Genomic DNA, 18,015 nt, shown 5'->3' on the forward strand with positions numbered 1-18,015 from the left:
AGAATAAATATTGTGGGATATTCTATACAGAAGTGAAAAGTGGGGAATGTAAACAAAAAGAAGATAAATGAAATTACAAAGAAGAAATTATTGGCCAATTGTTCTGAGGTCCGTCTACTGTTACACCATTAGAAGGTAATTATAATTAAAAAAGGCTATTACAGGTGTTATAGGGTATTATTATTTTTATTACTTATTTATTTGCCTTTTCAATTTTGACAATTTCACACATGTATAGAGTCATTCACAAAGTAACTTAGAAGTAAAAATATTGTAACCATCATAGACAAAATATAAACATAAAAATAGCAATTAACAAAAGAGCAGTTATCCCAAAGGAAGAAACTAAGAATGTAGGAAATAAAAAGAAATGAGCCAAACAGCAGACAGTAGCCAAGAGCTTAGTAACTGTGTTCTAGCTGGATATTCTTAAATCATACTATTGGTCAAAGTGAATAATGGCTCAATGTTTGCTTCGCCTATTCTTCGTTCCTTGTATATGGTCTGGACTCATGTGATCATCTAGGACCCCAGGTGTTTTCTTGCTTATGGTTCGCCAGTTCTGTGGGCCTCAATGTCATTTGCGTTTGATTATTTGAAAGGAAAAAGCCACATAGTTTCTGAAAAAAAAAAAAAAACTTGTTTGAGAACGGGCACGTATGAAGTTGCTCACATGCTATTGCTTAAGCACAATCTCATGCGTTTAGCTACAGCAGCAGTTTGCCAGTGTGTGGCTGGATCCTGGAAGAAGATGAAACAGAGCTTCGGTGAAGAACGACAATGATCTGTAATTCTTACACAGTGAGATCAAAAGATTATGGTATCCAATCTTGTTTATGCATTAACTTTCATTTTGGGATTTGAAATAATGCATATTTTTAGTGTTCATAAGAGCAAATGCTGAAATTTTGCCATAGAAGACAGAAATCCTCAATTAAACTAGAACCTCAGACTATTTTTGACACTTAAATGTTCTTATTTCAAGAAATAATGTACAAGTCAGGAAGCAGCATTTATTAGCATCTCAGTGTTGACATGTATGACGTTTTGATGTCAGTTCTGTCTCTTGCTACTGAAGTGACCTGAACCTTAATCATCATTTAAGAGTTAAAGGTGTGGAAGTTTAGGTCCTGCCTTATATTTATCTATTGACAGAAACCAGACACTCATTAAATTCCTTCGTGTTGAAGTGACATTGGTTTGAATATTTTACATTAACTTTGTTAGCTAGAAACCTTGGGTGACTGATAAAGAAACAAAGAGATAGAACTAATATTTGCTCAAGAAGAAGCAAAGTAGATAAGTCTGTGCAGTAAGTGTATTCCTGCAAGTATACAACAGGGTTTAGTAGGACTAAAATTCACTGTGTGCATGAATTTTACATGTACACTGTTGTGAAGCTCACTGTAGTGTACAATCGACAAACACAGATTTAAGACGAGAAAGTGGGTGACACTGAAAACCATCAGATACAGGACTGAATTCAGTGAGTGGATGAGATAGATCGGAATATTCCTGTGATTATTGTACTGCCAGAAGAAGAGAATTGTGACTAGAGTAGCCATTCACTAGTAAAGTCCATTTGCCCCGAGTACCTGGGATATGTGATTATTATAGAGGACTGGATACATCTGGAAATGCAAATTTATACCAGAGTATCTTGTTATTTTATCTTTTATCTCCTCAAAAATTAATTCAAACTTTAAGTATCCTTTGAAGTATTAACCATGCCATGATAGTTTCTATTACATAAATTATTAACTATTTTCTCCTTGTTGTACATTTAACACAAGAACTGATTTCTGCTCTTACGAGAAATAGTACCAAGAATGTTCAACCTTGAGCATAACTCTAAACCTTCTCTGAGCTTTTCTTGGGCTGTCCTCCTAGAAATGCAAGCAGTAGGGCAAGCATATTTTCCCTGGAATGTCTTGATGACATCGCTAAGAAGGAAGTCTCACAAGAAAGAGGAGCCTTTCTGACCTCTCAGCCCACACCACGGCCCAGACCTATGCTTCCGCTCTAGGAGGATGGGTGTAAAGTGTCCGCGAGGATCTGGTACGAACTAACACTATCAGCCCCAGTGAACGACTGGCCCTTCTTTAGGCTATCTCCTACTAAACATGTAAAGTGGTAGGTATCACCTGCCTTCTGTGAACCTCAAATCTCTCCATCCATCCAGTGGGCATGTATTATTAGTCACTTCACATTGGGGTTGTGGACCTTTTGATATTGTGAAGTTGACAATCCCTTTGAAAAATACGCCTATATTTGTTAATACCTTTGCTATTTTCGCAGTCTTATCAAAATGAGAATTTCCTTGTTACACATTTTTCCACTGAATCACAACTCTTTAATTTCTATTTCTATTTTTTTTCAAATAAACATCATTTTAATGACCTGGCAGCCCCCACAAAGTCAGCAGCCACCAGTTAAAGAAAAGACCATTCATTTAAGAAGAGAAGTGTCAACACAGGCATTTAACATAAGTCAGGTTTCCACAGCAGAGGGACCCTATATATGGTGACAAGCGAATTCACATTGGAATTAGCCAAACAACATCATCACCCAAAACAAATGCAAGGGGCATGTTGAAGGCCCCTTTCCCACTCCTGGACCCATCTTCTATTAACAAAGCTTCATGGGACTTCTTTTTATTATTATTCATTATTTAATTTCTATTTCAATATGACTATACCAAGTGAAGGCATGATATAAGTTAACTCGTTTCTAAAACAAAAGAGGAAGGTGTTTAAGAAATCCTATAGATGAGGTCTGTTATATGAAAGCTTAATAATGACCATATCCATTCTTCAATGTAAATGCATACTTGCATGCATAAACATAGAATGGCTGATACACTAGTTTTGACACATGCATCAGTTGTCCCAGACATTGAGCACTATTCATGGTGTCAACTGTTCGTCATCTATGGTTCTCATAGCATTATATCATCTTCACAAATTAGTCACATAACAAGTGGGAGTCACTTGAGGTACCATAGTTCAACATGGAGTAGCAATTTAAGCTTTCGGTTGAGAAGCTTTTCTTTTTTTTTTTTTCCTTTTAAAGGATTTCAGATCCTGAGGGACTAGAGTTACAGACAGTTGTGAGCAGGCATGTGGGTGCTAGGAACTGAACCAAGGTCCTCTGGTGAGCAGTCAGTGATCTTACCCACTGAGCCATCTTTCCAGCCCTGGGAAGTATTTCTTGGCAAGATCTGGGCTTTCTGAAAAGGATGCTGTGATCCATTAGTGATGTCTGGCTTAGTGAGAAGAAATAATAATACTGGTGACTGCAGTCCTTCACTAGAGGGAGCACTGGTAATGATGGACATGAGGAGGAGTCAAATTACCAGAAAATGATAGTAGCTTTTTATTTTTTATAAAGATTTTAGTCTCTCTCTCTCTCTCTCTCTCTCTCTCTCTCTCTCTCTCTCTCTCTCTCTGTGTGTGTGTGTGTGTGTGTGTGTGTGTGTTACATCTGTGGCCCCTGAGGCCAGAAAAGAGTGTCAGATTCCCTAGGGCTGGAGTTACAGGTGGTTGTTAGCCAACCAGTATGGGTGCTGGATCCAAAGTCGTGTACTCTGGAATAGGAACTTCACCACCAAGCTGCCTCTCCTGGCCCAATGAGTACAGTTTTGCCATTTTATCCTGTATGGACATTTAACCCTGAGTAATATTTACCAAAAAATGAATAATTTTCAATATTAGAAATACTATTTTAAATCCAATATCTTTGCTAATTTTCAAAGAAAGTTAGTTTTTAGAGAGCAAAATAGTAGATGGTTTTTCAGAAAGTAGACATTGCCAAAATGTTAAGTGTTCCTAAGACGTTGGTCACTTTAATACCTAAAAGCTTAGAGCACATGGGATATATTGAAAACAGGATAGGATGCTTTTTTCAGTTTTCTCAAAATGGTGTGTTTTATTTCCATTATGCAGACACACACATATGTATTGAGTGAGGATAACTTATAAGCACCACATGAGAATAAATCTCTAATTAGCATGTCTGAAGAAGTGTCTGAGAATTGTGTGAACTCCACATGCCTCAGAACTCAGCCACTGTTGTAGAACAATGTGCTTACGATATATCCATGCCCAATTTATTGCTTCGCAGAGAATATCTGTTTCACAGTTAATATCAGTTTCACACAGATCTGCAGAGCTCAAGCAGATGGGAAACTCGGCTGAAGTCACAGGGTTGGTTCACTGATTGGTTAGAGGAGAAGTAAATGGGGGCAGTAAGGACATTCAGTTAAGTGTTTTTGTTATTGTTTTTTTTTTTTTTTTTTTTTTTTTTTTTTTTNTTTTTTTTTTTTTTTTTTTTTTTTTTTTTTTTTTTTTTTTTTTTGTGTGTGTGTGTGTGTTGGAGGCCTGGGGTCTCCTTTGATTCTCATAAGTTACCTCTCGGCATACAGGACACAGGATTTCATCATTTTTGCTCCTAACGCTAAGTTCCACCATGACTGCCGGGAGTTTATGTTTAGTTACTGGAATCCTGGTTTCAGTTAATAAATATTTCAAGTCAGGGGAGGAAGTGAACAAACACAGAAAGAATATTTTAACTGTGTCCTTATGCATTCTGCAGCCTTATTGCTCTTATATTTATTTTAAATGTAAACCAGTTGTTTACTTGATGGATTGTTTTACATATTAGCTATCCTCTCTGACTGGAACCCAGTGGGTTGTGAGCACTCGATGTGAACGTGGGGATTCTGAGGTTACACTGCCACCACGTGGCTGCTCATCTCAAGATGGACATAAAAAGTCAAATACTTTGCTTTTATTGTAGTGTATGTTCCTTGTTTCCCTGCTCTCTCCAAAAACTTTTATCATGAAGGGATGTTGTATTTTGTTGAAAGCTTTTTCGGCATCTAATGAGATGTTCATGTGGTTTTTATTTTTCAGTTTGTTTCTATGGTGGAGTACATTGACAAATTTTCATATGTGGAACCATCCCAGCATCTCTGAGATGGAGATGACTTGATCATGGTGAATGATGGTTCTGATGTGTTCTTGGATTTGATTTACCAATATTTTATTTAGTATTTTTGCATCAATGTATGTTCATGAGTGAGATTGGTTTGTAATTCTCTTTCTTAGTAATGTCTTTCTGTGGTTTGGGTATCAGGGTAATTGTAGCCTCATAAAAAGAGTTTGGCAGCGTTCCTTCTGTTTCTATTGTAGTGTAATGAAAGCTTGTGGTGTGCACATCACAAACACAATCCACACACACACTCACACAACCTTGTACACACCCATCGAGATCCTCTCCTAAGTCAAGCTTTGTGTTTAACGAGATACAGGACATCCTCTAAAGCTGATGATCTCTCTGAAATAAAGATAAGAGAACTGTGCATTACTTTCAAATATGCATGATGATAAGGTTTTAGTTATTAACTCTAAACATAGTCCTCTATTAAAAACAATTGAATAAGAAAATATTTCTTTGTCTGTTCTGTTTGTCTACATGTTTGGTATCACCATTTCCAAAATTTGACTAGAAATTTCTTCAATGGCTTTTTTTTAGAAGTAAAAGCATATAATTTATTTATTGTTTTTATTTTAACAGGTGTATAAAATTGGTACTTATGCAGTACCATGTAATGTTTTAATGTGTATTCAAACTGTGATTCTGTTTGTTTCCTTTTACATTTGACACAAGTCATTCTATCTATGCTGGTTAGAGAGCCCTCAGCTTCATAATTCACCAGCTGTCTCTTGAGTACTGAACTTAGAGACAGGTGCCTCCACACATGGCCTAACATTGTGCAATGTTTAAATCACATTAAATATATCTATCTCTCCAACATGCATCATTCATGGTTTAAAACATTAAAATTCATTCTCCTGTCTTTTTAACATCTATCACTTATCATCATTATCTGTAATCACATCCTGCGCAATATTTCTTACTCTCATTTAATTGAAGTCTGGGGCCATTGATCAAAGCCCTGTTCATCCCCACCTTTCCCATTCTGCTATCCTGTTCTAGGAAATTCTCTTTTGTGTTACCTGGACATGCGTAAGGGGATCTTGTGGTATTTGTTTCCCATGCTTGGTTTGCTTCATTTCTTGAAAAGAGCTGCAATTCCATTTGTGTTGTTGCAAATGACACAATGTTGTTCTTTTGGGGGTGTATTTCATTATGCATATGTACCAAATTTTAAAATTGCTGTAACTGAGTGTAATTTACTATCTGGATGACATTACTGTATCAGTTGTCTTGTTGCTGTATCAAAAGTGCCTGAGGGGAAAAAAACTGAAGAGAAGAAAGTTTATTTTTGCACACATCTTGGTAAGAAAGTCAAGGCCACAGGAAGCCAAGATAGCTGATCATGTTGTGTTCGAAGTCAGGCAGGAAAGGGATGTAAGCTCTACTCACTTCTTCTTCCTTCTTCAGTTCAGGACCCCAGCCTAAGGAGTGTTGCTGCCAACAGTGAGTTTTCTCACTTTAGTAAACTTATAATCTTTCCCAAGCATGTCCCATCAAGTGGGCAATGGAGATTAATCATCCCAACTTCGCACTGAAAAGCCTTTTATTTAGAAGACTACATATAATTGAGAGGGAATTTAGGGACTATTGAACAACATGAAGTAGTTTTCAAAGTCATGTTACGCTTCTTTTAAAAAAGATTTTCTAAAGGGACTTAAGTTTATTACAGATTTATTTGTGTGTGTGTGTGTGTGTGTGTGTGTGTGTGAGCTTGTGTGTACCACGTCTGCTCAGGTACTCACAGAGAGCAGAGGGTATCTTGGCATTACACTCTGTAAACCACACGGTTTGGATGTTAGCAACAAAGTCTAGTTAATCTGAAAGAGCAGTAAGCACTCTTGAGCACCGAGCCATCTCTCCTGCTCTCCAATTCTTAATTTTTTATTTTTATTTGTGTGCATGCAAATGTGTCTGTATGCTATGGAGATGCAGGTGTTTGTAGAAGCCAGAAGCAGGCTTCAGCTCCCCTGGAGCTGGGGTTACAGGCAGTTCTGAGCTGCTCAGTGTGGGTTTCTGGCACACAACATTGTAGCGAGCTGCGTGGTGTCACACCTGATGGAGATGTATAATCAACTCCTATGGCTAAAGTCTGACTTATGCCTGATCACACAACGATCATCAGCTGCTTGCATATGCGTGGGCCTATGGGCAGTGCCCACCTGGCAATCCGGGATTGGCAGCCCATGCCTACTTAAGGGCTGGGAGAGGTTTTGCCCAAGAGGAGAGAGGGAAAGAGAGAGAGGGAGAGAGGAGAGAGAGAGAAAGTGAATAAAGTCCTGGACTAAACTGCTGCAAGAAGAGCTCCGGTGTTCGCGTCATCCTTGCGGGACGAGGTGGGACGTGGCACAACATGAGTCTTTGAGAAAAACAAGAAGTGCTTTTAGCCATTGAGCCATCTCTCCAGCCTCAAATTACATTTATTTATGGGGAGTGGTGCACGAATTGTGGCACACATGTGAGGGTCAGAGAACAAATTTGGGATTTGTTTTTATCCATCCACTATGTGGCTACCAGGGTTCAAAATCAGATTGGTGGCCAGTGCCTTTCTCAGACAAGCCATCTCTCAAATATTTGATGGGGAAGGTTTTGTTTTGACTTGATTTTTGAAACAGTCTCTTTATGTAACTCTGCTACCCTGAAACTTGCTATGTAGACCAGGCTGGTCTAAAACTCAGAGATCCACCTGCATTCAGATGGTTAGGATTAAAGGTGTGTGCCACTATGCCCAGTATAGGATAGAATATTGATTTCTCTTCAATGGTAATATAAAGAATGAACTCTGTTTAAAACTGCTTAAACTTGGGATCTACTCTGTAGTTATGGCTTCCTGAGAGCTGTGTCCAGAGCTAATCTGATCACTAGTAAAAAGGCAAAGAGCCTTCTCCAGTTTGCCTTTAACCCAGTTATGTCTGCCATTACTGGAGCATGCTGTGGGTTATCCCTGCAGTCTTAGACTCCTGAGATAGAAGTCTGTGCAAAATAATGCTAACTGGAAAATTCAGGATTTTCTTTCTTTCTTTCTTTCTTTCTTTCTTTCTTTCTTTCTTTCTTTTTTTCTTTTTTTTTCTGAAAATCATTTCCATTTTATTATCCTATACTGACTAACCAGCTTGTGCAGAAACTGCTCTGTTTTCTATTTACTTACATGCACTAAGCACTGTGAGTCACAGACAAAAGAAACAGGATTAACGTGAAAAGAAATTCCATGTAGGCTGCAGATGGAGTTCAGTCGGCAGAGAGCCTGACTTACATGTGGGAATTTCCAAGTTTGGTCCCTAGCATCACATGAAACCAGGAGGGGTGGCGCATGTTCATCAGCTCACATTCGTCATCTCAGTACTCAGGTGGTCGAGGTAACAGGATCTGAAGTTCAAGGTCATGCCCCACTACAAGTGCAGTTCCCAATCAGCCTGTTGACAGGAAACTCCGAAAGAAATGAATAACCACCCTGTGCATGATCGCCAATGCTGTTAGCATGTTGGTGTGCGTGTCATACAAATTCTTAAGAAAGTGGGACCGTGACTGTATAGTGTGTGCATCATTTAGGGCCATTTCTTTCCCTTAATTGTGTTTATGTAGATTGTCACTTAGCTTTATAGACACACTTTAAGTTGCTTCTTACTTGACATTTTAATTTTATAATTTTCCTTCTAGAATTGTGATAAATTTTCCATAGATGATTGCATCTATTTACTTGTTTTTAAACATCTCATTGTTTATATATTATGATATGTTAAACATTCCAAGACAGGATGTCTTTGGTAAAGAATTTCTGGAACCCTGGATATTGATAATAATTGTTTACCATAAAATTTAAATTTAAATTCCCACTAGCTGGAATTTTGTTGACTTTCAGTTCTTACAGTCTTACCTTTTAAAATTATATATTGAGTTATTCTTTTATTTTATGTTTAGTTGTGTGTTAGTTCAATTCCCAACATCCATGTGGCAGCTCACAACTGCCTATAACTCCAGTCTCAGGCTGTGCTTTTCTGGTTTTCATTTCTGGGCAGTATATGAACACGGTGTGCATACGGAGATACAGACAAAACACCTATACATATTTTGATTATTTTACTTTATTTTTATTGAGCTCTACATTTTTCTCTGCTCCCCTCCCCGTCTCTCCCCTCCCATTTAACCCTCTCCCAAGGTCCCCATGCTCCCAATTTACCCAGGAGATCTTGTCTTTTTCTATTTCCCATGTAGACAAGGAACATACCTAAACATAATAATATATAACAAGCCTATACATAGTTTTAAAAAAGGAAATGAAAAAAGAATGTATTTTGTCTTTTCACTGTCTTCTACATAGCAATTAAGATTTAAAACTGCTTTTGTTTTTGATAGACTAATGTGTTTTCTTCTGGGACACCTGTCCTTACAGGGTCTAGTTACTGTTTAGCTAAAAAATGAGTGTGGTTCAAGGTTTTTACACATCAAGAGTGAATGATCCAGGAGGTAGGCTGATGCCACCTCACACCTACTGTTCTAGCAGCTTTGCCCTTTTTTTTTTTCTATCTTACTCTCTACTTTTTGGGACCATTTGGAGTCCTGGCTTCCAGATGCTCTTCCCTGCTAGAGATCTTTACTTTCCTTCTGATTTGAATCACTGAAAGCTGTGTCAAAGTTGTTTACCAGCTCTGCTTACACGAGCACGTGTTGCCTTGGCCTTGAGGATCAAAGGATAAGGTTTTCACCTGTTGGTCCACTTGACTGTTGGGTATATAAGCCTCCATGGTGCAATTGAATAAAGGGCTTCTTACCAGTGACTAGAGGTCCATGTCTCTGTCTTTCTGTCTGTCTGTCTCTGTGTGTTTCTGTATGTTTCAACCTCCAGCCCCTTGCCCAAAGCTCGGAAACTGTGGTAGCGCATAGAGCTCAGACAGGCGTTGTGCACTGCAGCTACTGAGTTCTTTCTAAAACCACTTACCTTGAAATGTGGAAGAACCACAGTATTTGACAGAAGGTTGTAAGGTTTGTGTTTGAACATCATGACCTTGCTGTGGCTATATGGTATTAGATAAGATGCACAATAGTAGCCACCTGGGGGGTTATGAATCATCACAATGTGGCTTATACTATGTTGACCCCCAAAGTAAGCGGGATGTAATCTGTTATATAGGTATTCCTGGCAGAATGCCACCTTTTGTGTATGTTTTGTACCAATAAGACCTTGGTGTCAGAGACCTCCACTTCTACTTTCAGGAGCTTGAGTGCATGTGTGTCTTGTCTGTAGGCCTATGTGCCTACCTCCAAGAAGCCACTGCATTGGTCTTTGTGTGTTCCTGTGTCTGCCTGTATGAGGCCCGTAGGTGCTGGCATGTGCCTGCCTAACAGTCTGTGCTGGTCAATAGTGTCTTATCTGCTTTTGACTCCTCATAACCTTGAGTCTCTTCAACCTCAAATCTTCCCACATTCCTCTGCCTTTCCTGGATCAGCATTTGGTCCTCACCACATGGTTAGCATTTTGGTATTGCAGAGTGCAGAGCATTCCTACGATTAAAACAGGAGCATGCCCAAGATCGAAAGGAGCGGGCTGAATCAGGACCCTGGCTTCAGAAAGTCACCAGGAGCAGTTCAAAGGTACAGCAGAACCCATTCATATTAGAGAACTGGTTTAACTAATTTTCGGGTAAGGACTTGCCACTAGCACTTTTAAGGGACCATAGATAATTCTAGTAGGTACCATTGAAACTTCTGTCCCTTTGGATGCTGGGTTAAATTCCTCTAAATAGATTTGCTGACTAGTGAAGAACTGATTATTTCTCCAGCCCACGTTCCCATTATCGAGTTGTCAGCTTTCCCAGAGGATGGCACATCCATCCAGCTTCCATTTTATATTATCAATAGCCGATACCCAGGTTTTCGCTTGACATCACTGCGCTTTTATCTTCCATAGTCTCAGCAAACAAGCTCTCTGTCATCTGCATCCCCAAGTCCAAACACTTAGTCCTCACAAATGTGCGGCTTCCAGAGGCTGTGGATAGAGGCAGAATGGTCCTCTGGCGACAGAGAATTCTGCACCAGACCGTGCACTTGCACAGATTCCCTGAACCCGCTCTTCCTGTGGTTCCTCCCTGTGATGTGGGGACACTATGAGAGAATCTTTGTGTGGGTTTTGGTGAGAGTTGTGAGTTATGCACCTAAAGCCTTAAAACTGATAGATAGCAGTGAGTGTGAGGTCAGTGAGTGTGAGATCAGTGAGTGTGAACTGTTGTAGCCAGAGATGAATACCTTGCCTCTTAAACACCTCTTTCTTCCAGAGGAACAGAGTTTTGTGTGCAAAATAACGTTGATAAATTGGAAAGGTAAATCGGGCCCACCAAGCCCATTGCAGATATTAGCCTCAGCCCTAACTACCACACACAAGTTCCAGTCTTCTGAGACTTTGATTTCGAGCTGTAGTGTTGGAAATATTTTGAGTTATTCATGCAGGGCTTCAGAAAAATCAGAGAATATGCAAAACCATGAATGAATTAACCTTACTTCAAGCTATATCCCCACCAGCTGTGCTGTTATAGAGAACACAGAGTCAAAACCCTACCTTTTAGGTCTTGGTACAAGACTGGCACAGATGCAAAGATCTTTAGCAGAGTGTGTGTTGGTCAAACAAATTTAGAAAAGGGACTGGCTGCCCAGGGACTATTCTAGCATCAAGTGAATAGTGACTATGTTAAGATAGAAGGTTTAAAATTTGCTTGCTATTTCTTCATGACAGGTTTGAATAGAAATGAGTGATTCATAGTTCACACGTGCACGCCCTTAGGTGTTGTGGTTTGTTTTTCAGATGGGAGTTAATGTGGTGGACTCTGCTGTATCTGGGCTAGGTGGCTGTCCTTATGCAGAAGGTGCTTCTGGGAATGTAGCCACTGAGGACGTGATATATATGCTTAATGGCATAGGACTCAATACAGTAAGTTCTTTTAACATATTTTTAAATATTCGTGCTTTCTTTTCAGGTTCAGATAGGCATACTTTCTCAAACTTAAAGCAGCAGAGGTCAAAGTTTTACTACACGTTTGCTATTTGCTGTAAGGCACAGAAGAAAAATACAGTGAAAGCATACTTCTGTGTGAGAGCTTGTGTCCTTGTGATTACAATGCTTTGTAGTTTTGTGGGTTTTTTTTTTTTTTTTTTTTTTTTTTTTTTTTTTTTTTTTTTTTTTTTTTTTTTGCTATGGATCCTCATAGAAGATGAGATTCTCAGGCAGGCTGTGATTATTATGTTGGTCTCAGTCTTCTGAAATTTTGCAAATGGTCAGTGGAAAAGCAAAGTTTAATTAAGCTTGAGATGTAAGACACTAGGTGGCAAGAACAGCCTCTTTCTAAGTACGCGCAATGGTAGGTCTTATATGCTAACACCGGCTGAAACTAACACTGAGATTTCTTTATGCTTAGTAACAAAATCTATCAGCATAGGAGAAGTTCTACTTTTTGGGAAATGTAAGAAAACTATTGTGAGATTACTGTACATCCAAACAATAAAAACATCAGTTAGCTACAACATAAATTCCCCCCTCTCCTCCTTTCTCTCCAGTCTCACTGTAATTATTCCAAATATCCCACAGCTTCCAACTCGCCTGCCATTACATTCTGTTCCTCACTGCTTCTCTCATTTATGCTTCCATGTGGTTCTGACTGGTCATTTACATCATGCCTTACTTTATCTAGAAAGTGAGGTACCACCAACTGGTCCATTCCTAGCGTCACTCCGGCTATCATCAGGTAAAGATGTAAGGGTCTTGGTGCTTCCTTGGCATTCTTTATTTTTATTTCTTCATGCCCCCTAGAGTTGTATCATGATAATGTTTATCCTTCTAGTTTTCTGGACAGTCAAAATGCAGTCGTTACAGCGTATTCTTACTCAGTGTCTGCAACATACAGATGCTCAATAAATATTCATTGAGATTTTACCTGGCACCAAACGCTAACAGCTGTTGTCTATAAACAACAAAATCTTTTGCTCATCTTCTCTGTAGAAAAGTATTGGCTTATTTACACAGCGGCCTAATCATTGTTTTAGAAGGGAGGGATTGAAAATGAAGAGAAATGTTCCTTTCTTAAAACTTAAATGAAATGAACTGAATCTAATTAACAATAGCATTAAACATATTCTGTAAGTTTAGGTTTCATTGCTAAATTCCAGAAAACCAAATGTCACCCTGGTTGAGTGAAGGAGGATTTAAATACTAAGGAACACTACAGTCACTATGAACCACAGTCCCAGTTACTTATAAGAGCAAGTAATTATAGACTCTTAGCTCTTTGCCAAGTGTTCATCTGCTGCACTAATTGTGGTTCTAGACTTGCATTTGAGTTCATCACTACCTTAAGACTTTATCTGCACTGCAAGGATGCACATAGTATGATTCTGCTTAAGCAACTACCAGTGAGCTTGTATTTCCTCCAAAAGAAGATTTGCTGCATAACACACTCTGGCCTGTTGGTACCCTCTCCATTACAAACAACATCTGTGGCAGGTTTGCCCATTGCTACCCATATGCTCTCTTCATCCTCCATATAAGTATAGTACTTATAATTATGAGTGTGCAATTGCCTGTGTACACATAAGCTTCATGAATACAAAATAAGGTATAATCTGTGAAATCACACGACATATCGTATTACTTTCTAGACATCTGATAAATGACAAGATTAAATACAGTATTTTTATAATCACATCAGTTAATTAAATGAAATTATAGAGAAAAACCAAAGTAAAATTTTTCTTGAGATAATATTAGCATATTCTATGCATAATTGTTAGAAATGGAATTCTTACAAAGTTTAGAGTAACATTAATGACTGAAATATTCCATCAAACCCTTGCTGGATCTAATTCAGAAATGTAAGACATATGAAACTATTTGGCTATCATTGGATTAGGAATTTAAATTAAAAAGTAGACTCAGATGCTCCATGACAAAAACAAATTTCTCGAATCAAAAAGAATGCTGCTACTCTGAAAACACATTCATAATGTAAAAGAAGATAAAAGCCATTTTTAAAGAATCATTTTACAAAACATTTTCTTGGCCATTATTTAAAAGAGTAATAAAAAGAGTGTTCCAAAACACCTCAAGAAAGAAAAACTAAAATGAACACATTATGAAACATTGTGAATTTTTATTCTTGTCAATTTTAGGAGAAACTCAGTTTCCATACCATATTAAAAATAGCTACTAGCAGTTTTCTAGCAAAGATTAATTTTCATTGTTGTCTCACTGTTTCTAGTTGAAGAAGGATGTAACGGCACGTGAGATGCTGCATGAAGGCAAACATATGTTGGACACGCCCATATATGTGTCCCCCAGGCACAACAAAGTACTGGGCAGAACACTGTCGTTACTCCAAGGCCCACAGATGGGGACTGTGCCCTGACGTTGGCCTTCACACCAACTCTGATCTGTCATTCATGGATTCTCCTAAGCCTCAGTTGCTTTTATTTATCCTTAACACAGATAAAGTGTTAGGCACAGAAGGTGCCATTATATATAAAATTGTATTCTAAACACTGCATATTTTCTCTGACTTACAGAGAAAATTCATTTCACAATTCTGATTCTGTATATGGTAAATAAAAAAGAAAGAAAAAGAAAAGGGGGAAGAAGGCATTCATTTTTCCTGTAATACATAAAAATGCATCCAGTTTGTTTATATATAATAAAAACATTATTTTCCCAATTCAGTTTCTCACTATAAACTTCTCCAATCCATTATTATTTTAGCTTCTCTTTCCTAATACTTTATGGGGTGTTTTCAAATTCTATAAGTATCCTTCTTAAACATCAGAGGTGTTTGTGAATTAGGCCGTTATTCAGAGGAGTCTCCTCCATATTATGTGTTAATAAATTGGAGAAATAAAGCACTGCCTACATAGTTTATGGAAATAAATGCTGACCCTGAATCGATAATGAGCAAAACAATGTTTCATAATTTTAATCAGTTAAGCAACTACTAGTGAGGAAAAGGATTTGCTTCGTCTCTTTTCTCTTTCACTCTTATTCCCCATCCCATTCAGTGTCTTTTCTTTTCTTTGCCAGGGTGTGAATCTCTACAAGGTGATGGAAGCTGGAGACTTTATCTGCAAGGCAGTGAATAAAACCACAAACTCCAAAGTTGCTCAAGCCACCTTCAAAGCTCGACTTGAATGAATTTAGGATTTGAGAGTTAAAAGATTCATTTCAGTCCCAATTCATCGCAGAATCATTAATGCCAACCCATTCTGAAGTGGAGGTTAATTAAAAAAAAAAAGAGCTGGGAAAGAAGCGATGCTATGAAAAGATTATCACTGGCTAGACCACGACGCAGATGGAAGGCTTGCAAGCTGAGACTTAACACTGGTGGGCAGCCTTATGGATGTGGACAAAGCCTGCTCATTTGCGCTTACAGAATTCATTTAATTTTTACCTTAGTCGATGTGAAAACTGACTTCAGATTTCTCGAAGTATCCAGTACTGTGTTAATCCTTCACCAAGCCAGCTTACCACAGGGTACATATTGTTAGTAGTTTACGAGCGTCGACACAACACAGAGTGTGTGGCCCTGACGCTGTTTTCTGCCTATGGATCCCGACTTTCCATTTGCCAAGTTTGTTAAGTTATGGACCGAGAGCCAAATTTTCATCTGACCCTACATAATTTTTAGCAATAGAACTTTTATACTTTAAGTATGGCTAACATCTGTTAACTATTTCAATGACTTTACTGTGCTCCAAGATGCTGTGGTCAATGGCAAGATGCCATATCCTGAAAATACATCATACCTCCCATGTTTACTCCATGTATCCAGTTTGCTGTGTTTTACAATTATATCAATTGTAGAAAAAGTTCAGTTTTATTTAAACATAGAGAAACTCTTAAGGTCTAGTTTTCATCCTGGTGTCTAAGGGACGGCGATGACAGGAGGCTGATACAGACGCCAGTCTATTTCCATAGTATCTAGTTGACTTCTGAATTGCAAAGGAAATTCTGTTGTGATTTAAATAATGTTAATATGATTTTTAACTGATAAAAATTCTGTTTCCATTGACTTTCTGTACCCTAGATCTATTTATTTTGGTTTGACTTTAGGATGCTTATTTTAAAGTTGAAGTGGTAGAAATGCTATCTATTGTGCCAAAATAAACATTGCCAGGCATAACAAAATTAATACATCAAAGATCAAGGACCGGAGGTGGCCCAGTGGTTAAAAGCACTGACTGTCCTTCCAGAGGACCTGGATTCAATTCCCAGCACCCACATGGTGACTAAATACCATTTGTAACTCCAGTTCAGGATATCTGATGGCTTCTTCTGGCTTCTGCATGTACTAGTCAGGCAAGTTGTACATGGCATAAATGCAGGTCAAACATCCATTAACATAAAACATCATAGACATCTTAGAAAGAAGTAAAGGTATGAAAATATTCCAGAAAATAAGAAGGACATTGAGTAGAATCAAAATACTATTAAAGGTACGTAGTACCTTTAGAGTAGAAACATGTGGGTTGACAAAGAAACATACATTTCCATGGACGGCTCCAGCTTGTCAGCTTGTACATGGTTCTTCAGTAGGCTCTGTGGCAGCGTGCTTTTCTTCCAGAGTACTGAAAGCAGTTCTGTGCTTGGGGGTCCAGGTTGGAATATGGATGAAGCAGAGGCAGCAAAGATGCAGCCAGTTATGAATATGCTTCAGTACCATCTTCCTGCAGGCCTCTCTTGCACACAGGGTGGCATAGTTAGATTTGTAATTGCTCCCATGAGCTTACTGGGGGTGGTACTCTTAGGAGGCATGGCTTTGTTGGAGTCGGTATGGCTTTACTGGAGGAAATGTGTCATGGGGGAAGCAGGCTTTGAGGTCTTACATATGCTTAAGTCATACCCAGTGTCTCTGAGCACTTCCTGTTTCTTGTGGGTCAATATGTAGGACTCTCAGCTCCTTCTTCAGCACCATGTCTGCCTGCACCCCACCATGTCTCACCATGATGGACTAAATGCCTGAAACTGTAAGCCACTTCATTAAATGTTTCCTTTCATAAGAGTTGCCGTGGTCATGGTGTTTCTTCACAGCAATCGAAACCCTAAGATGGCTGCATCAAATGTGCTGATCCCTCCATTTTCTTGGGAAGTTGATTTTTTCTCTCTCATAGTCATGGAGTGCTCAGTTTTGAGATATTTGGGGAAACATCTACTTATGCGAACTACTTGTAAAAGCAGTGGCCAGTGCTGTTTTTTTTTTTTTTAAATGAAACTCTGAGCTCTTCTAAGGACGCAGTAAATATAAACCTCAGATACAGTGCTACACAGTTACATGTGCCTACCTCAGTGTACCAGCTGACTTCCCTAACTACCTTGATATTGGCTGATTGCATTGACACAAACTAGTTTGTTACTGTCATCCCTTTCTCTCCCTAGCCTGCCTGAAGTTCTTAGGAAGAATTCTCCCAGTGCATTTCAGCTAACCAAGAGAATTTGCAATTATTGCAGGACCCCTGGGGGAAAAAACAAACAAAAAGCTCACCCACATGTATTTTGATACCAATTTTTGCTTTGATTCTACCTAGAAAGACTTAAGATTGACAAAGCAAATAGAACTTTTAGCGGACTGTGAATGGCAATAATCTTTCTTCAGATCTATTCTTAAGGAAAATATCTATTATGTATCTTGGAACTTGAAGTATGTTTAGACTTGAAATCTATAGATGTGTTGCTCTTGAGTGATAGACAGGGCCTCTGTAACTTCTGGGCTGGGACTGTTGCGAAATAGTAGATCACTTTACCTAGGATGTGTAAGGACCTGCATTTGTTCTCCCCGCTCAACAAACCAACAAGCAGAAAGGATTGTGCATGCTGAAAATAAAGTTTTGCAAATCTTACATTTATGAATTCAAAGCAAGCATTTGCTAATTTTCTAGTAAATCCAATGTTACCTTTTTTTTAGCTTTCTATTTAATATAAAATTTAATAAAGACTTTCTTAGGTGTGCACATATGGCTCTTACTTTCTACATATATATGCTCTTAATTTGATAA

General features: G+C 38.5%; 1 protein-coding gene across 1 annotated transcript in view; it reads left to right on the plus strand.

The window, feature by feature from the left end:
- Hmgcll1 (3-hydroxy-3-methylglutaryl-CoA lyase like 1) overlaps nucleotides 1-16,992 on the plus strand; it is a 118,049-nt gene extending 101,057 nt beyond the window's left edge. Inside the window, exons 8-9 of the mRNA XM_050127306.1 lie at nucleotides 11,792-11,917; nucleotides 15,047-16,992. Coding sequence (XP_049983263.1) covers nucleotides 11,792-11,917; nucleotides 15,047-15,157 — 237 coding nt within the window. The 3' untranslated portion in view covers nucleotides 15,158-16,992. The remainder of the gene's footprint in view (nucleotides 1-11,791; nucleotides 11,918-15,046) is intronic.
- Nucleotides 16,993-18,015: the final 1,023 nt, after the last annotated feature.

Source organism: Alexandromys fortis, unplaced genomic scaffold, assembly GCF_014885135.2.
Source record: "Alexandromys fortis isolate MF-2015 unplaced genomic scaffold, M_Fortis_MF-2015_v1.1 scaffold_22, whole genome shotgun sequence".
NCBI classification, from domain to species: Eukaryota; Metazoa; Chordata; class Mammalia; order Rodentia; family Cricetidae; genus Alexandromys; species Alexandromys fortis.